The sequence below is a fragment of the Eschrichtius robustus genome, chromosome 9, assembly GCF_028021215.1.
Source record: "Eschrichtius robustus isolate mEscRob2 chromosome 9, mEscRob2.pri, whole genome shotgun sequence".
NCBI classification, from domain to species: Eukaryota; Metazoa; Chordata; class Mammalia; order Artiodactyla; family Eschrichtiidae; genus Eschrichtius; species Eschrichtius robustus.
This window is the reverse complement of record NC_090832.1, coordinates 38990850-39012628: the sequence shown is the minus strand read 5'-3', so window position 1 is coordinate 39012628 and position 21779 is coordinate 38990850. Positions and strand designations below refer to the sequence as shown.

The window sequence follows — 21779 nt, the reverse complement described above, 5'->3', positions numbered from 1 at the left end:
TAGAAACATCAGAAAATTGAGCCTTTCCTTTTTGTGACTAAATTATTGATATTTAGGGAAAAAGTTGGTTATCATTCAAAATCAAAATATACATTACTCTAAACTATCATTTCAAAGATATGGCTATTTTTATAACAGGTCTTTGAGAATTTAGGGCTTGAGTTACTAAACAAATTAGAAAGACTCAATTACCAAAAGTTACTGGTATATTGGGCACATTTATAAGTCTGATTCTTAATTGAAGCCTTTTATCTTAAAAATATGCCTAATAGATATCAATATTCATAAAGGAAATAAATGACCATTCAAAGAATACAACTTTTCTAGTTGTAATTGTTTTAATATATTGAATTCAGGTTTATTTCAAATGATGGACTACATAAATTTCCTCATCTTTCATAAATTATACCAAACCATTAACACAATTTGTCTTCTTCCTAGTATAAGGTCTATTCTAGTAGATTAAAAATTTTTACACAAAATTCTCACATAATTGAAACAAGTATCTGTCACTGTTTATTATGTGAACAATTGCCAAGAACCCTTACTCCATTTGGATAAAACAGATCTGGCTTTAAAGATGTAGCCACTTTTCTCATCAGTTCTAGAGAGGATCAATAATTTCACTGGGAATTCTAGTAAACTTATATAATAGAAAGAAACATTTAGGTCAAGCTGACACAAATAGCAAATAAATGTTTTATAAAGAAAAACTGGTACTTGTAAACTAGAGCTTTGGAGGGACCTGGTTCTTTCTTATAAAATACTTCATGAGAAAAGTTTGCTGGCACAAGAGGGTTCCAACTAGAATTTCATAACGAGAAAGCTATTAAAAATCACATTCACTCTTATTCACAAAACTTCTCATCCCTAACTTTCTCTTTTGTCAAAATATAGGGAAAAAAACCCCTAATTTTTAATACCAGCATGAAAGTTATGAAAGATCTCTTAAGAAGGAAGCTGGCCCTGATCAACAGAAAGCTCCTTACCCTTCCCTGATTCTTGGATGTCATCCCTTGATCTCCAGAATAAAAAATTATTGCTACTAGACAGTCAAATCAGACAGACATCCCTCGCCATACTGTCAGATGTATAGGGGAAGAAAAACAAAACTTCTTTCTCTTATTATGGGAAAAAGCTAATGATTTCCCCAAAAACTATTTTTAATCAATAATGGGAAATCGAGACTATTATAACAAGAGAGAAAAGTTCTAAGTTTGGAGATGTAAGTTTCTAATGAAATATATTTAATGTCTACTAAAATGTATTTATATTTCATAATCTGTGGAATATATTTCTTTACATTTTCCTTTTTCTTGACACTTTTCCACCTATTTGTCTTTGTGTTTCTTTTTCCCCCCCTAATTTCTCAACAGTCAGTTGTTAAGGCTTACCTACTTTTCCATGATACTAAGCTGAATTACCCTTGTTCTAACATATTAACCCCAACAGAGCTGTGTTACCTCATGCCTAGCTCTGCACAGTGCTGCAATCAAAAGAAATGAGAGTCTAAAATTCCAGTGAGGTTTGAAGATAAGTTTAAGTCTTTTTTGAAGTCTCTCAAATAGCTAATGTTGTATGACCCAAAGCAAAATGTTCTAAAGGTTCTCTCCTTACTGGAGCTTCCCAAACCATCACAGCATTTCCTCCCAAAAGCTTCTCTCTCCCAAGGGCACGCTAAAAACTTACTTCAGCCCATGCTGACTCTCCTATTCCCTTCTCTTGACCTTTTTTCTCACTGTCTAAATCTTATATTTTCTTCTGGGTAATAACCCTTCCTATTCAAACATGAATTAAATTATTTGAGCCCCTTCCCATTTTTTTGCTCACCCAGCATATCCTGAGTCCTGAGCAGAACATAAACACTCAGGAGCTGACCAGGCATACCTAGAATATTCCTTAGGCAATAAAGTGGAGGAGAAAAGCTGTGAATACTTACGTTAATATTTGTGTCATCACACATGTAAGAAATAATTAAAAAAACACTTTTACAAATCACTGAAAGGTGAAAGTTAAATACAGTTTGTAGTTTAGTTACTAGTGTACCAAAGTTAATCTCTTAGTCTTGGTAGGTGAATCATGGTTATATAAAATCCTAACATTAGAGGAAGCTTGCTGTAGAGTGTATTAGAACTCTGTATATTATCTTTACAACTCTTCTGTAAATTTAAAATTATTTGAAAATAAAAAAGTTCAAAAACAACAAAATATTGGAAACATTTCAAGACTCTAAAATAGAGGATTCATTTTTCCCCTAGAACTAGTGATTAGCCCCTGTGTAACACAAAGGAAATGAAATAAATGTGTAGAGGGGAAAAATGAGTGAAATAAAAGCCTCAAGCATGATAAAATTGTGGAGATGGAACAAACTTTTGAGATCATTTATTTCAAAAAAATATAACTTTACAGTTGAAGAAGCTGAGTCTCAGAGAGGTTAAGAAACTAATATGAACAACTGGATCTTTAGTTCAGAACTCCTGATTGCTACACCCTCATTTGTATGTGGCAGAGAGAAAATTTAGGGGCAGAAGTAGGTCACCATGATCTTCTAATTGACAAGCCTAAAGGTTTCTGGCCAGTTTTGTCTTATCCTTCTCCCTGGGGCTCCTGGCCCTGTTGTTCCCTTTCCTCCCTCATTATCTTTTCATCCTTGGCTTTCTAGTCTGTCTTCTGATGATGTTTGTGATGGTTAATTTGACTAGGCCATAGTAACAGTCACTTGGTCAAAGACCTGTCTAGATGTTGCTATAAGGTATTTTTTAGATGTGATTAACATTTAAATCAGTAGACTCTGACTAAAGTAGATTACCAATCAGTTGAAGGCATTAAGAAAAAAGACTGAGGTCCTCTAAGGAAGAAGGAATTCTGCCTCTAGCCTGTCTCTGGACTTGAGAATAAAGTATCAACTCTTCCCTGAGTCTCCAGCTCTGGCACGCCCTATAGACTTCAGACTTGCCAGCCCTCAAAATCGTATGATCATGTGAACCAATTCCTTAAAATAACTCTCTCTCTCTCTCTGCCCCCTCCTCCCCTCCCCACAGTGTGTGTGTGCATGTGCGCGCGTGTATGTGTGTGTGTACATACATCATATTGGTTCTGTTCCTCTGGAGAACCCTGACTAAAACAATGTTGTTCCCCACATTTTCCTTCTTGGATGCACTAAACCTCACTCACACTTATGACTGACCTGCCATTCAGTTATATCCAAAACTAAGATTTGTATGATACAGGGTATTTTTAAGATCAATTGTTCCTTGGGAGCTCAATAAGTATTACTGGGAAAAGAAATGTTTCTGTGACCACTGAGTTTAAAAAGAATTAAACAGTTTTCTGACAAGAATTTCATGGCTCTTTTAATTTAACATACTTGTGTACATTGTGACTGTCCAAAAAGAAAATATTATGTGGACCCAAAGTATTGTGTTATAAATTTTTTTCACTAAGAATATCATAGAACTAGAATTCCTCATAACATATTTCAGGAAATGCTATGCTCGGAATAAGCTTATGACTTCAGCCTCTGCATCTCTCTCATTTGTGAACTCCAGACTTCTATCTTCAGTTGTCTGCTGGAGATGACCACTTGTGTGAATCCCACTCAACACGCTGCCTGACATGTGGCAGAGTCTTCATTTTCTCTCCAGGTCCAATATCCACCCTGACCTTTATGGATTGTGTTAACCAAGGATTAACACAACCTCTGGATTCAGGTTAGTTTGGCCAATGGGAGCAACATCAAAAGATAATAGAGCAGGAAAAAAAGAGAAAGCTGGGCATTTATTCTCCAATTACCCACCCTGGCTCACTGAGAATATTATATATATCATTTTACAGATTGTTCATGATGTGTTCTTCTACTAAAGGACATAGTTTTGATTGGGCATCTCTCTCCTAGAGTTACAAGGTTTGGGGGTTTATAAACCACTCTATTCCCCTGCCTCCTCAGGCCTAGGGCTGGTAAAGGCTTCCTGCGTTGGCTAGCCTTGGGGTGCTTCACCATAACTCTGCTCAAACCTTTATAAATACTACATTCATTAAATACTCTTAATCACCCATTTTGAATGTTCCAGGGACCCTGATGCACCTAGCAAGTCTGAACTCATTATCATCTCCCCAAACCTGTTCTTATTCTTAAGTGCCATTCATTTATCCAGGTCAGATAAGACTTTAGCAATTATGCTCAGCCTTAACCTTTATTGCTAGTCTACGATAATGGAATAGACTGAGCCTGGGAGTGAGACACCTGGATTCCAATTTCAATTATACCACTGTTAGGACTGTGTTATCTTGGGCAATTTACTTGATTCCTCTGATCTTCTTTGTAAAATGATATAAATCATATTCACTGCTTGGAATTGTTTTGAGGGTTAAATATGATTGTTTAAAAGTCGCATAATTTTCCCCCATGAGCAGTAGCCTCCTAAGTTTTTCTTGTCTCCAAACCCCCAAGCCCCACCCCTCACCATCCACACTTTCTAGAGCTGACACAATGATCTAAAATGCAAATCTAATCATACTACCCCTCTGTTCAGTTGTTTTAGCAGGCTCACGCAGTCTGTGAGGAGGTGTAAATGATTCAGTTGTGTGTACAAAATTCTTTAGGATATGACTGGGGTCCTATATTAAGAAATATAGAGTTTCACGTTTACTGACTAATGTCATTAATGAGATTACCGTATTATCTTTACAGATACCAGTAAAGAACTAACATAAAAATTAATGATTTACTATATATACAAGAGAAATTTCCTGATTTAAAAAATGATAATGATAATAATAGTAGCTAATGGCTGAGTACCTAATTGTGCTAAGTTGCTATATACCTTGTTTCATTCACTCCTCATAGCAACTTTCTAAGTAAAATAGGTACTAAAAGTAGTATGGTTTACCTATATTATCAAAATTTATAACTAAAGGTCAATCCCATTAAAAATTGCCCAAGGATATGAGTTTATTTCACCTCAAAACAAAGAAAAATATTGCACTGCCCTAAAGTTCAAGATTAACTGTGTCATAGAGTTAATAGAATAAGAACCTGGGCCAAATTTCAACTTTATTATTTTATGGTTTTTGCTTCTCAGGATATGTCTCAATGAAGAGCTAAGACAATAAAGTTCTCAGTTTAATAGAATTGTAAATAAAACGTTACTAGCTCCTGTAGAACATCATCCTCGAATGCACCCTATGGTAAGAAATTATCTTATAATACGTTTCCTATATTGCTCCTTTCTCCTCTACACAAATCCTACCCACTTACTCTGTATGGCCCAATGCAAATCTTGTGATTTCACCTCATAGCCTTGCTTCACTCCTATCTCATCTTCCTCCTAACTTTTATAGCCCTTATTATCTGTACCATGCACTTTTGAACTTCAGAAAATAATGCTTCATAGTATTATCCATTTTATAGGGACAGGCTTGGTTGGCCCAAGTGTGACATCTCTATCTAAGCCATGGCCATACCTTCCTTATACATCTATGGTAGCTATTTAAACACTGTGGCAAGCCATGGAGTCTTCACTCTGCTCTTAATGCAGCTTACTACTAGTGCACCAGCCTGAAAAAAATAAGCTTGAAATATCTGGGTGTGAAAGTAGAAAAGACCATTTAAGTTCAGTCCCCACAGTTGACAGGTGAAGAAGTGGAGGCCCTAAAAAGTCAATCGATTTGTCAAAGATAATACAACTGATTAGTGTCAAAGTTGCAATTGGAAGCTGGGATTTTAGTCTTCTCTCTGGAGTTCTCTTGCCCACTGTTGAGTGATGGCATTTATATTATTCACGACTGAAATACTAAGTTAGTACCAGTTACATGTTTATTCAAGAAGATGATAGGGTATACAGTATTCATTCACCTTAATTTTTTGGCTCCATTAATGCAAACTATATGTTTGTAATGGAATATTAAAAGGAATTTAAGTATAAGATATATACCCAATATGAGATCACATAACTTCTTCTTTCCACATCTTTGCCACAATAGATGAGCTGTGACCATTTTACATTAAATGTCCAGTAATCACATGTGGATGGAAGTCTTTAATTCTTCAGGGATCAACAACAACATAAAATGTGGTGTTTGGTAGTGGGGGAGGGGGTTGTGTTGACTAGGAGGAAAGAAAAAAAATTTTCCAGCGTTGTTGATTACAGAACAACAGGATGATATCCAGTAATCGTACTTGTACAAAGATTTAATGAAGCAGCTTTTTTGATGATTGGGGAGGGGATAGAAAATGTTGCCTGAAGCTGTCTTCTTTAATCACTGAGGACTCTCTCCGAGAGCAGTCAGGAACTAATCTCTCCTAAGAAATACAGTTCTGACAAACATTTGCTGATAAACGGGCTCTCACGCTAAGGGTTGAAACCACCTCTGATGTGAATATAATAAGGCACCATTTGATGAAGGGGGCGAGGTACTCACATAGATCTGTCTCATTTGTGGAATATATGGGTAACTATAGTGGCCTTTTGAACTTGCAAGCCTTTCAACACCAGTGAGAGCTCACAATAGACAGAAGAATTAATTCGTCACAAACTTTAACACTGTTGTGAAAGATCATAAGAATTACTATTATATTGAAGGTGGCTCTCTATTTAAGTTAGTTCCAGTTAAGTTATGTCCATAATCAAATGCAAATTGACAACAATGACCAAAATGATTGCCTGAGGTGGTCATTATACAAGATCTTTTCAATGTTATTGTAGCCAATTTCCCTGGCCAAACGCCAAACATATTCTAAAACATACAGTAGTAGGAGTCAAAAGAAAACAACTGATTTAATATACAATTAGTCTTTATATCCAAAGATTCAAAGCAATAGAATTTCATTATGGTGTACAAAGTGTCTGGTATGGGGAGAGGAGTGAAATTCTAGGAAGGCCAGACACAACTTCCAGGCATTAGATAAGTGACCCAAGATAAGAAGTGCACAGATACTTAACAGAATGAAGCCAGTGTTGTGAGAAACTTATTGTTTTAAGTGCTATGAAAGCACAAAGGAAGCTTTTAAGGGCTTCAGAGATGTGTAGAATGCTTTCACCCATAACAAGGGCCATGATTTTTTTTAGATTTCTGCTGATAAAATCCTAAATTGTTTCCAATCTCCTTTGAGCAAACTTAATAATCTAGTCTATATATAAGCCCTCCTTTTCTTTAAAACATTAAAATGCAAAATACGTTTAAGTTCCTACATTTTGACCTGTTATAACTGTATTCCTCAAATCAAAGAGCATAAGTTAGTGCCACAAGTAAGTTCCTTTTTACATAATGCCATTTTCTTGCAACTTGGTCCTAAGGAAGTCCCAGACTAAAATAGTGCATCAAGGACTGTGCATAATCAGCCTCACTAAACACAGCTTGATTAATACTAAATATGTCCTAGTTCCTAATCAATTATGTTAATGAAGGCACAGGCAGCACATCTGCAAGCCCTGACAAAGCCCATGATCTCAGCATCGCCTGATAACGTGGACTCCTTGGGAAGCTGCTTAGTACCAGCAAACTCAGAGCAGACTGTGACTTTCTGCAGATAAAAAGTGCATACTACTAACAAAAGCCTTGTAATCCTGCAACATTGTTAGGTTATTTACTTAAAGTGTAGTATTGGGCTCCAGGATGAAATGTCAAATAAAATTGCTCTTTAAATATAACAATAGAACCTAAGGGTCCCACTTAACAAATGACACATTCTTTTCCAAGTGACAGACTGATAGGCAAAACATTTGCTACAGGGTGGTTTATGAACCTCTTCCAGGAGGTAAACTAGAGTCAAACATTTGAATAATCTATCAAAATCTGCCTCAAATTGGGGAATTGGAGCTCCCTGATTTATGTCTGTCTCACAACAACAACGGAATTAAAATCTGATGAAACTTAAAGGTGACACTATTATTTATAGGCTATCTCTTGTTCTGTGAACATTTGGGCAGTGAGATGGTCACTTGTCAGTTTTTTGTCTAATTATCTCAAGTCACATAAGCTATTATAGTCCAAATGCCAAAAGAAATATAACTCTGATCTCTCCCTCTCTCTCTCGGACTATAAATTTTTTCCAAGTCATTTACTTACTAGCTAGATAAATGATACACGTCAGTAGTCAATAATGAGACTACTTAGAGTTTTTGTTGTTTTATTACCTTCAGTATAAGCTCAGTTATATGTGAGTTCAGTTAAGAAAAAATTTTTAAATATTTAACTCTTATCAATTATAAGCATGTACAGAAGATGATGCAAGTTGGGAATTTATGGTGTTGGAAAATCAGGTATCACAGAAATGAAAAAGGCAGAATCATTGATTACTGAAAAAGAAATATTTAAACAGCTTATTAAACTAAACAACTTAAATTATATGAGGCAAACATTTAAGCTGCTTTACTCATACAGTAACTAAGCTTAGAGGTTACCAAGTGCTATGGACTGAACTGTGTCCTTCCAAAATTCATATGTTGAAGCCCTAACCCCAATGTAACTGGATTAGAAGATGATTAAACTTAAATGAGATCATAAGGGTGGAGCCCCGATCCAACAGAACTGGTGTTCTGCTAAGAAGAGGAAGAGACACCAGAGTGCTCTCTCTGCTATGCGAGGACACAGCAAGAACGTGGCCATATACAAGCCAAGAAATGATCTCACTAGAACCTAATCATGTTGGCACCCTGAGCGGAGACTCCCAGCCTCCAGAACTGTAAGAAAATCAACTTCTGTTGTTTAAGCCATCCAGTCTGTAGTATTTTACTATGGCAGCCCTTGCAGACTAAGACACCAAGGTTGACCAGGAATTAAAGAAATTATTATGTTAAGAAGAAACTGTCTTTACATAATTGTCACACACATGAAGGAAGTCTGGACCCAAGTGAGTGAATGGGAGAAGGAGGGGTGAAAGTCAATGGAGACAGTGGGAAGCTCACCCTATCCAAGATGATCACATTCAAAAATCAATAAATAAAAGACCCGTGTGGGGCAAACAAATGTGTCTTTAGTTGAGCTGGATGGGAGACAAAAGTTTCAAACCTTGGACTATATCTGGACTGTTCTCTAAATATTCAAGAAGCATTGTTGATTTGGACTCTTGGAGCGAGACGTTACGTGAACTTTTCATTAAATCATGGTCTCTAATAACCAAACAAATTCTGTTCTTCAGATTGGTATTGACACAGTACTAACTTGCAGATTGTATGGGATTTTTATTTGAAATTTGCAACTGCTAATTCATTCCATTTGTAGCTGACCAAATCAAAATATTTTACATACTATATAATAGGTTATTACAATTTACAAGTATAATGTAACCTTTCCCCCAATTCCCAGTGACATTTCTCTTGCTCTCTTTTGAGCCTTTCTACAATGCTTAGGTATGTGGCTTGAAACCTTTTGCTTTTTCCCAGACAACTAGCAGTCGGAATTTCTCCATGTGTGCCATTCCAGTCATTCTGAAGGACATTTGGCCAACAATAGGTCATTTAGGTAACTAATACTAACTTGAAAGCATTTTTAGGATTATTCAATTGCTCTCCACCTTCCTCCTAAATCACCTAGGGATTTACTATACAGATGAGGTCCTGGACCTACTGGTAGCAGCAGCAACACTTGGGAGCTTGGTAAAAATGAAGAACCTGGGCTTCCCTGGTGGCGCAGTGGTTGAGAATCTGCCAGCCAATGCAGGGGTCACGGGTTCGAGCCGTGGTCTGGGAAGATCCCACATGCCGCGGAGCAACTAGGCCCGTGAGCCACAATTACTGAGCCTGTGCGTCTGGAGCCTGTGCTCCGCAACAAGAGAGGCCGCGATAATGAGAGGCCCGCGCACCGCGATGAAGAGTGGCCCTCACTTGCCACAACTAGAGAAAGCCCTCACACAGAAACGAAGACCCAACACAGCCATAAATAAATAAATAAATAAATAAAATAAAGGTTAAAAAAAAAAAAAAAAGCAGAATCTCAGGCCCAGTCCCAAACCAACTGATTCAGATTCTGCTTTAAAAAAAAAAAAAAAAAGAAGAACCTAAGGCCCCACCCTTGACCGACCAAATCAGAATCTGCATTGTCAAAGATCCCCAGGTGATTTGTGTGCACATTAGATTTTGATAAACATTGCTAGGGTACTCTTGACTGACATCAGAACATGACACTTCTATCACAGAACTGCATGGAATCTAAAGCACAAAATGTCATGTCTTAATTTTACCAAAGTTGCTGATGTCTCAGAAGACATGAAGTTAGAATCCTCCAACTCTAAAGTCTGCAGAGTAATACGATAGAAGGATCTCTGTGTATAGAACTAGAAATCCAGGGCTAGAGTCCCAGGCCTGCTGTTCACTAATTCAGCAAAAATAAACTGCAAGCTTAGGTTTGTTAATCATTAATAATGTCTACTTTAAAGCATTTTGAAATGTCAAATGTGAAATGCATATAAGTAAAGACAACATAATAATATTCTAAATAAATGTGAGTTGAAGAGAGCATAGCCACAGGCATAATTTGGTCAGGATCTGGCCAGAAAAGTAGACAGAACATGCTGGTATTATAATATAAACTTAGAAAAACTTCACCTGCTCAGCTACTAAAATCCTTCCCTGGCTGCTGACTGTAATATAAATAAATGTATTGCCCGAAATATAAATGTATAGCCAATCGATTGTTGGGTCTGTGGTCAATGGGACAATGCATCTCTTACCAAGGCATTCAGATTTAATTTATAAATAAATAAATAAATAAATAAATAAATAAATAAATAAATAAACTATTTGAAGCAGGCTACCAAATTCAGATGTTTGGTGTAAAACAGTTGGATTTGTAATAATTTTTACACATAAACATAAATCAAAGTTTCTTAACATTTAATGTGTACAAGGCTCAACTAAAGAGTTTGGTAAAAATATAGATTTCCCTCTCTGAATTGTCAGATCTGATTCACTAGATCTAAGATGTGGCAGGAATATGCATTTTTTAAACAAGCTTTACAATTGATTTTAATGCTGGTGATCTACAAACTATTCTTTGGGGACAGTTGTGTTAAGCCAATAAAATACAGTTGAAGAAATTCCTCAAAGTTCATCAATATCAAATATAATAATAAAAATTACAATTGTTATAGTTTTATTCTACATTTACAGCACCTCTCTGTGGTAGTATTATGAGTATCAGTATTCTACTAATAAAGAGCCTGAAAGTTTAGGTATCACATTAAGGTCATCGAGGTAGAAAAGGGCAGAACCAGAATTTGGACCCAGATCTGTTTGATTGTAGAACACAGGCTGTTAATCACTATATTATTTCCAAGGCACAGAGTTACCACCATATTTCTAAGAAACAAGAAATAATCAACAGGGTTTGGGTCATCTTTATAGGAGGGGTTTGGAGGATACATGAGATGAACTGAAAATCTCAGCCGTTTTCTCGTAGTTATTGGAGATTCATTTGGGAGTGGGTTTAGGGGAGAGAAGATAAATAAGGTATAGAGGAGAGAATACGTTACATGAGTGTATAATTCCTGATAATGACCATATAATATTTTCTTGAGTTCTATGTACAGGAATTGCAAGGCATATCCTTGTCCATTTGTCCCTATACTTTCTGGCTTGATTTCCAGGGTATGAAGCTGGTCATCCTTCTGGAAGCTGATGGTCACCAATATAAAATCTTAGGAGGAAATTTTTGGTGTTCTAAAAAGGAGCAAATTGTAATTCCTTGGAAGAGTAAACTGTAGCTTAGACATACTAAAACTATTTGAGAAAATATGGATTTTGTTGTTGCTGCTATTACTATTTTGCTTTGTTTCTCTATATTCTATTTTATCCACAATAGAGATGACCTTTCGAAAAATAAAATAAAAATACTTGCCTTCAAGAGTTGGTGATGCCAAAGTGGGTCCAGAAGCTTGTTCTGTTGGTAATGGAGGTGGTATGGCTGGGCTTTGTCCTGTGCACACAATGCAGGAGTAGGTATTGAACAAAAAGTATTAATAAATTTAATATACACAACTAAAATAGCTAGATCTGTCCCCAACATGCATAATTCATAATCCAAAGTATAAATTCCTATTATTATGCGATAAGAAAATTGTTATTAGGTGAGATCTTTAAGTGGATACATACAAAATTCAGTTATCTTCAGAGCCATTTCTGAAAATATTTCTTTTCTTAGATGTATACACAATGTTAAATATATCTACTGGACTTCATTAATGGAAAACCTACATGCAATCAAATAAAGCAATTTATTTTCAATATGCACTTCAAATTACGGAAACTAAAATCACAGAAGCTAAGAGGAATCCTAATATATAGAAAAATCATCACTTTTTTCATTTAGCTAAAAATTCTCAAATGATATAATAAAGCAATAAAAGAAGGTTAAAATTCATAGGCCTTTTGATATTGAACAGGTACATTTTCTCCTGCCAAAATAAATGACCTGCAGTTAAGTAAATAACGGGCCAAAGGGAAAATATATTCAGTTTTATAGAAACTTGAAAGCCTCCCTCAAGTCTCTGGGCTTATTATGAACCATAAAAACCCACAATCGTTTCTGAGTACTTCCTTATCCCAAGTGATTTCTTTAATTAACCAAAACCATCCCGGCCATGAACTGTAAACATTAACTAACATATGATCTCATATGAAATGCTTGCAAAATGTTTTATCATTCATTTTCATTCCATAAACTCCTGCTGTGTGTTTCTTTTAAGTCCAAGAATCAACGCGGGCATATGCACCTTCTAAAATCTCACTGACAACTAGATATTATCAAATGTCAGCAGACCTGCCTGCTTACTGGAAGTCTTCCTTTTTTAGAATTTGTCAAAATTAGTTTGCTTTGGTGAATTGTGGGTTAGCAACCTGAGTTACACACACACCACCTTCTGTGGTGGCGAGAAGGGAGGGATCCCAGGCCGTCAAGCTGAGTAGAAGAGGTTAGTCTCCACTCATCACAGGACTTTCTTCTAGCTGTTAGACCCATCCAGGTTGATTCTTGAACATGTTCAAGTATGCACAAAAGCAAAGCATATTGTTCCATGACATGCAGGCCATATACCTAGAAAAGTATCCATCCATATTAGTATTAATTATTTTCCTCATGAAAGCAAAGATTTGATGGAAACATAATGCAACATGGAATTTCCTTTTTCAGTAAGCAAAGAAAAGGTAAGGATGGGCACACTAAAAAAGGAGTTTGATCCACATTGTTTTTCCCTGGCTAACATTTATATAGTGCTTACTATGTGCCTAGAACGATCCCAAACAGTTTTGATGTATTAAGTTATTTAATCTTTACAAGATGCTTAGGATGTAGGTATAATTTTCATTTTGCAGTTTTAAACTGAAGTGAATAGGGATTCAGGTGCTCAGCTCCTAAGAAGTGGATTTGAGGTGCCGAAAGCTCCTCTCAGACTGCCTAAGGCAGGCAAAGGGTCATCACATGTAAGGGGTCATCGCATATAAGGGGTTCTGCAGCAGGAGAGAGACAGAGGCGTGGAGCTTCCACCCCAGTTTCCACCGTCTTTGTAAGTCAAATGGATGTATACTTGGGGAAATTCACTCCCAAATCTTTCTTGAGAGCTGTTCTTGAAAAACTGTTTCTAAAATAGGATGGTATTTTGTAGTTTGCAAAACCTAGGGAGAATCTATCAAAAGATTGAGGAAGGAGTCAATTAAATAACTAAAGCTTAAAATACAAGTGACCATGAATATACATAAATCGTTTCTAAATACTAAGGCTTTCAAAAATATCTGCATGGAATCCTGCCTGTTCAAACTAAACTGCTTTCTCTCTTGTCAAATACTTTCTTGAACAGTAGTGATGTATAATCATAGTCTTGATAAGCAATTTAGGAATTTATTTTTAAATGTATTCAATTCTTTCCCCAGGGAATAATTCATAATTTAGACTACAAAATATTCTTATATTTTCCTGGAGGAACTATGAGGTCATTATTTTATATTTTTTTAAAATTTAGTGAGCACTTATTATATCCCAGCACTGAAGAACCATTAAACCCCAACTCTGCCTATAAGAAGTTCCCAATATAATGGCTAAAACAGACTTACAGACAGATCATTATAATACAGTGTGAAGATGGGAAATAATATACACAGACGGGATGTCACAGAAAGATTCTTGCATTTAAAGGCCTAAAAGGAGATTCCCAGGTAAAGAATGGAGGAATAGAGGAAGGGATTCCGGACAGAGAGTATCTGGTGAAATAAAGGCCTGGATGCCAAAATTCATAGAACTATTAAAACGATCAAACTGGTGCTTCTGCAGCATAAAGTAAAATATCCAGTTTATATCAGAAATTCTTTACGACTGTAATCAGCGATATTACACTCCCTAAAATCGCTAACTGCATGATGGTGACACAGTGGATGCAGTCGGGAATTAGCACCACAAGAAAAAGAAAAAGCCAGATGTCCATTTGCCTCCATAGTGACAGTGCTAGGTAGCCCTGGCAGGGGAATTACTAGCTCAGGAAAAGTTTTTGTTTTGCTAGGGGTCACCAAAACAAATCAGGCATGTCATACTTGAGAATGACACATGACTCTTTAGTACTGACTTATAGAAAAGCCTTCTTTTATGTTCAAATAATGTCAGAGAATGCTATTGAAATCAGAGACCATTTTGCTATATGAATGTATACAATATTATATAAAATTATATGAATATAATAATTTATGAATTTATATGAATATAATGTTATATTAATAATAGAATTTTATAATGAAAGCAAGGTTGTTTAGTATAAAGACTACATGGTTGCAGTCAAATAGATAAATATGAGAGTTTCAGCTCCATCACTTATAGTCTGTGTGAAGTTGAAAATTTCATGAAGTACCCAAGCCTCATGGCCTTTATAAAATGAGGAGAGTTTTCAGAGCTGTTGTGAGGATTAAGTGATGAAGCATCTAACACATAGTAAATACTCAAAATATTCTTTTTCCTACAATGTATTTACAATTTATATTCCATCTAATTACACAAGAGGACTTGAAACAGACTTTTGAAGTAAGAAAACAAAGACGTAACAACAGATAAAATTAAACATGACAGAAATAGCAGAACTCATTTACAGGAAAGAGGCTTATCATTTTATTAGGAATATATTTCTTTGGAATTCCTGAAGATTGTTACTCTCTGAAGAGAGAATTCAGGTTGTTGAAATTTACATTGGAACTCTAAAGGTGCCCTTCATTTTACAAGCTATTACCCAAAAATCCCTCTGACATTCAAACATAGTGAATTGGCTTTTTGTTCCTTGAGTGATTTTGGCTGGCTTATTTCCATAATACCTGAATTGCGTGTTTGTAAGCTGCCAATATTTTACTGTTCTGAGTTTTTTGTCACCCAAGTTGTTATGATTGTTTAGTCAAATTCCACTGGGGATAGTATACAGTGTGCATTCCTTCTAATATTCTAAGTTACAGATGTTTTCTTTACTTTGCTAGAAATGATGAATGGAATTACTCAGAATCTCAAGTCAAGAAGGAGGCAGTGAGCAGAATTCAGGTAATGTGAAGGAAAAAGCAATTCACTATACTAAAGTTTAATTTACCTAGTTTTTTTATCAAAGGAGATTTCCTGGTTCTAAACCATTTCTAGGCAACTAAAGTCTAGCAACTAAATCTTGAAACAAATGTTGAGATTTTTTATGCGAATGCATGAAAGTTACTTTTTCCTTGGGCCTCCACTGCATTTTCCTGGAGGTACTGAGTACACCCAGAAGACTACAAACTCTTTGAAAGGCCTCCTGTGCTGCAAACAATGAATGGCCATAGATCTCGTGACAGAGAAGGTGTCACCCTAGTAAATGACTGCTGACTTAAAATTCATTTACATCTTGAAAAATTAAAAAGTATGAATAATTACAAATTCCTATCCCAATTCATTCTGTCAGCATCATTAAAAGCATTTGTGGAGGCTTCCCTGGTGGCGCAGTGGTTGAGAATCTGCCTGCCAATGCAGGGGACACGGGTTCGAGCCCTGGTCTGGGAGGATCCCACATGCCGCGGAGCAACTAGGCCCGTGAGCCACAACTACTGAGCCTGCGCGTCTGGAGCCTGTGCTCCGCAACAAGAGAGGCCGCAGGCAGTGAGAGGCCCACGCACCGCGATGAAGAGTGGCCCCTGCTCGCCGCAACTGGAGAAAGCCCTCGCACAGAAACGAAGACCCAACACAGCCAAAAATAAATAAATAAATAAATAAATAAAACTCAGTCAGTGACTTCATGTCACTGTGTCACTGAGTTTAAAAAAAAAAAAAAAAAAAAAGCATTTGTGAATCTGTGACTGAACATAAAATGGGAAGATCTGAATTGAGTAAGAAAATTATTGTCAAGTGTGTTAAAGCAATAGTATTACTTTTATTTATTGGCACAAGGTTCCTAGACTGACATTTTTTGTAACATGTAGAATAATATTTTCAAAGTTTAGAATTGAACAAATACTAAAATAAAATGAAAATACGGTTTATACTTTAGGCTGATACATGTAATTATGCTAGCGTCCTTATTAAAATAGGGACACGTTGATCTTCAAGTTTCCTTACTGAGTGTCTCTTTCTCTGCCTTGGATTTTTGGACCACTTACAAAATGGAGAGAAGGGACCGGAGGAATTTAGAGAGCCAACCACTCCTCCCTTTCCCACCCTATTTAAAACAAAATTAAGACACCACTCATATAATAATCCCAGACTTGCGAATTTGACTATGAAATGAGGAATTAGGAATCTGAAGTTCAGGAGTTTGTATGGGGTGGATGGATCAAGGTTTTTACTCCAGTCACAGGCATCTTTATACCTCCCACTTATGTACTGATAAATTCTAAACATGTACTTTGCATCCCTTGCACTCAATCTTGTGAAGGGTATACATAAACAGGCAATCATCACTTAACTGAAGTCTCAGTTGTTTCAAGGTAAAACGAGAACAGTAATGTCTCTTCCAGCTGGGTTGTTGTGAGTGTTCCTGGGCATAATGGTACAAACGAAATCAGTGAGGGACCATAGGGAAGACAAAGAAGGACCCTGTTGTTATGGAGCTTACATTAAAGATGAAGGGAGACAGGCAATAAACAAGCAAGACAGATAATTTCAGACCTCAGAAAGGTAGGGACATCAAAACAGAGCGGTGAGGCAGATAGTGACTGTGGGAAAGAGATGACACTAAGTTGGTTAGAAAAGGAAGAATGGGGTCAGTACTGAGCAGGACTCCACTAACCTATGAAGATTTGTGCAAATTAGAAAAAGTCTCCTTTCTGGGTATGTGCTGTCCAAGGTGGCAAAGCCTGAACAGGAGGGCTTGCTTGTGCAAAATTAAGAGGCAGCTCTTCCCCTGGTCAGTTGCAGCTCCAGTCCGAGTCTTGAGGAGGAGAGAAGAGCAGGGGGCCTTTGTGTAAGTATACAAACTGCAGGACAAGTGCATAATGTATGAAGTGGCTCTGTCTCCAAGGGGGAGACACTTGAGTTCTGACTTGAATACAAAGAAGCAAACCTCAGAAGAGGTCCAATAAAAAGATTCCTGGCAGGGAAAGGCAAGTCAAAATGCCCAAGTTAGGAGCCAGCCTGGCTTGCTTAAAGGTCATTGGTGCTGGAAAGCAGAGGCAAGCTCATATCAGAGCATTCTCGGCTGTTCCAGTGAGTTTGGATTTGTTCTAAGGGCAACAGAAAGCTTTTGAAGTGTTTTTAGTATGACATGTAGGTTTTTAAAAGATCACCGGCTGCTGTGTGAAGAGAAACAATGTTTGCAGAGGAAAGGTTGTGAGAGGCAGCAGAAGATCAATTGGAGACTATTGAAATAACCCAGGTGAGAGATGACATGAGCTTGGTCTAGGTGGTTGCAGTGGAGATTCAGTTGTTTGCGCAAAAAATGTACATGAGTACCTACTCAGTACTAGGCACTTTCCTAGGATATGGAGTTATAGCAGTGACCAATATAGACAAAATCACCTATTTTGTGGAGCTGAGATTCTACTGGGCAGAGAGAAAAAATATCAACTAAATAAGTAAAATGGAAATAAGTATCCTATTAAAAATGTATCAAGGAAGGGTAATAAGGAATGCTATTTAGAGTAACGGGTGGCAGTTTTAAAGATATGGTCAATGAAAAACATATAAATTACAGATAAGTGGATGGACTCAGAGTACATTTTGACACAAACCCAATAGGATTTTTAAATGAATTTGATATGGTAAGTGAGGGAAAGAAATCAAGGATGACTGACAATTTGGCTTGAGCAACTGGGAATGAATGAGAAATGTTATACTCAGATAAGGGCAGGAAATTTCCTGTTTACTCAGCTAGATGCTGTTTATGGACTAATTACTTAGTCATTGTTGTCACTTGAATTATGTAGTTTTCAATTTCGCCAGAGGACTTATATAGAAGACACTGAAGTAGAAGCCATAGTTACTTTGTTGGATTATTGCAAAAATATATCATATTGGTAATTAATTTTCAAGATCTTTTTCATGATTTTAGAAAAATTTTAAGCAAATGGATTATTTAGTATAAATTGGCTATGCAACCCTACTCCAGGGTGTTTAAAACACCATAAGCTTCAAGCTCTTAGATCAGAGCATCCTCCAGGCCAAAATGTTTCTACTGGAAAGGTTTCTTTGCATCCTGATAAAAAGCTTCCCTAATATTTCCATGTGTTATTATATATTTGCATATTTGCTTTGATGAAAAGCAAGGAATAGTAGCCAAATACATATTTCATACATTCTTTTGATTAAAAATGATAAAGGTAATATTAGTATGTTTTCTTCTTCATCTCCAATTTATAAGGTAGAAATAATTCTTCCATGGAAAAGCCAGCTAAAGAAAGGAAATAAGATTGATTCAAGATCATATCATTGTTCCATTTATCCTTGTACCCTGATTATGACAGAATACCTGATGTCTGGGACTTAACTAAAATAAATGCACAGGATCATAACCATAGAGTTTTGGGGTGTGGAAGAGATCTTTGAAATCAGCTATTCCAACACCCTAATGTTTCAGGTGGAAAAAAAATGGTCTCTAGAAGGAAAAGTGGCCTAACCAAGGTCATGCTTCAAGAGCATTTAAGATAAAGGTTTTTCACTCCATTTCATTTTTCTATTTATTGAATATTTATTTGGAAGGTGAAGATAAATGCTAATTATTTTATCTATTGTCATAAATGACTCATAACTCTTAGAAGATCTTTAAATATTCACTTCCTAAGATGAAAAGTCTCATAGTTTTCTTCAGTGGTCACGTTCTATATTTAATTAGATACTAAATTGACCTCAAGTAGCACATTTAGTTACCTGACCTCATTTTGACAATTCTAGATAGACTGTCAAGTGGAAGGTTTTCAAGACTTTCAGAATTACTATTTCTTCACTTTTCCTAAATAGTCCCTTCTAGCTATCCAAATTATATCTTTGTCAACCCCAGAGCAAATCATATTTATACATAAGGTGAGGCAATAGGCAGACAGTAAAGACGGAAGAAACAGACAAATAGGTAATATGAATTGTATGTTTTTCTTTTAGTACAAAGGCCAAAGCTGATAGGAAAAGAGATTAATGAGGCGTATTAGATGGACTGCAGTCTCAATTTATAAAAATAAAAACTATCTCATGTACTTAGGATGCAAATATCCTACTTGCCATGGAGTCATCCAATGAAATGTCTTTTATCTCTTCTTTGATTCACTTCTACCCACTCCCTTCACAACCTTTATGCTCCCAGAGTACCCAGTGCACACTTTATTGTCTGATTCTCAATACATTTGTTTATTTACAAGTCTGTGCTGGGATTTTTTCTTATTGTTGCTGTTTTTGTTTTTTTTTATCCTCATTCGACTATGAGCAACTTGAGAACAGAATCTGGAATGCCAATACATATTTGGTAAAGGAAAATGAATAAAGGAGAAAATGAATGATTATATGAATGAATGAATAAATGAATGTTGCTAAATGCTACTCTATTATACTGTTTCTAGAGTGTTTGAATATGAACAGAGCAAATCACAGTATTTTTAGTTCTTGGTAGAGTACAAAATAGTTTCAACAAAATATTAAAAATAATAAAATTTTACTTATTTATTTTTTGGTTTTCTGTTTTTCAATTATTTATAGTTCCAGACCAAAGTATTCATTTTCTTTCTGTGAGACTCTTTACCAAGTTGTTTATGAGTACCAATCTTTCAATGAAAGTGAAACATTAACACTTTTATCCACGATTAGTGGGAAAAACTGAGCTGAAAGTTCAAAGATGAAGAAAGGTAGCTTCATTAGTTAAACAGCTCAATCAAAATATAACACTTGCAATATATTCTGAATCTACAGTTACCCTTAAGTGGAAAGACTATGAAATTACCCATTGTGGTATATTTCAAGCTTAAAGAATTATGTCTGTCCCTACATATGTAACTTGAATAGGATTTTAGTGCCAGAAGAAACAAGAATTTACTGAGAACACTGAAACCCAAAGAAAATGAACAACTTGCTAAATTCACCTAAATGACACATAAGTAGGATCCATGAGTGCGGATTCCCAATGTAGTGCTCTGCACAGCAGCATGTTGTCTTTCTGTTTGCATTTATTTTAGAGATAGCAAAGAAGGACAAGCAATGAACAAAATATATGATGAAATCTAGAATAATGTTAAACAATTTCAATTCAGTACAAATGTTATGTTGTTATATTGTGCTTTAGAATTCTATAGTCAATGACATTCATAATAATTAAAAGAAAATAGATCTTAAGTGTAGTATCCTATATTATGGCATAATGCTATTTTTAATGGATGTTTTAATCCTTGTTTCATTTGAAGATGATTTGAAATACAAATAACACATGTTTTCGACCATCAGTTATGTCAATTCAATTTTCGAAGTTACAATTAATTCAAATTAGGTCTCTGAGATGCTGTTCTCCAATGTCAAACATGTTTAACATTCTTTATCAAAATGGAGATGTCTATTCTCTAAGTGAGTTGAGTGATAGAAGCAAAACAATGGCTTATCTTATTAGAAATCAATTTTTTCCATGACCTAAATTCAAAATATTATATTTATGTTTAAAATTTTAAGGACATAATTGAATAGAATTAAAAACGGATAATTTTTAAGAAAAATTACAAAATTTCAATAAAATTTTGAGTTAAAAATCTCAAGTTTTATTTATACCCCTAAGCATGCCCCTACCCCCATCACATGCTAACTTTCGGACTAATGAATAATGAGCTATTATTCACTTAATTTAATTGATCATTGCTACTAAAACAAAAGTATCAGTTCTAATAAGGTTGTTGTTTACCAACCAGGTCATTATAACATGTCATATCCCTAAATATGAGTACATTCAATATATCATAGCTCTCAAGTCAAAATTTAATACTTCAGATTTTATATTCGGTTTTACTTTTCAGAGATCCAACACACTTTATTGATTTATTCAAAGACTGAAAATCAAGTCACAACAAATTATTGATCATTGGGACTGTGAGTAGTAAACAGAAAGTTGAGAAAATAAGAGAAAAGATGGCTCCCAAGACAAAATCATTACATTTACAAAATGCATTAAAATAACTTTCAAGTAGAGTAACAAATTCACTTCTTAAGAGGTAGGAGGCTTGACATTTTTGTAAACTATCTAAACATGGAAAATAAATAATGTCTCCTTCCGTCTCGTATCTTTTCTGGTTGTTTGACTTGAGGATTCTACCAAAGATGTTATTGACAGAGAATAGCTGGCACAGTCAATTGCTAAATCAATTCCTAAACTACTAGAATCTGTTGTTTTCATTCTCAATAAC

At 35.7% G+C, this 21779-nt stretch overlaps 1 protein-coding gene across 1 annotated transcript in view; it reads right to left on the bottom strand.

Moving 5' to 3' along the window:
* TRDN (triadin) overlaps window positions 1–21779 on the bottom strand; it is a 341870-nt gene that overhangs the window by 192818 nt on the left and 127273 nt on the right. Inside the window, exon 11 of the mRNA XM_068550829.1 lies at window positions 11836–11913. Coding sequence (XP_068406930.1) covers window positions 11836–11913 — 78 coding nt within the window. The remainder of the gene's footprint in view (window positions 1–11835; window positions 11914–21779) is intronic.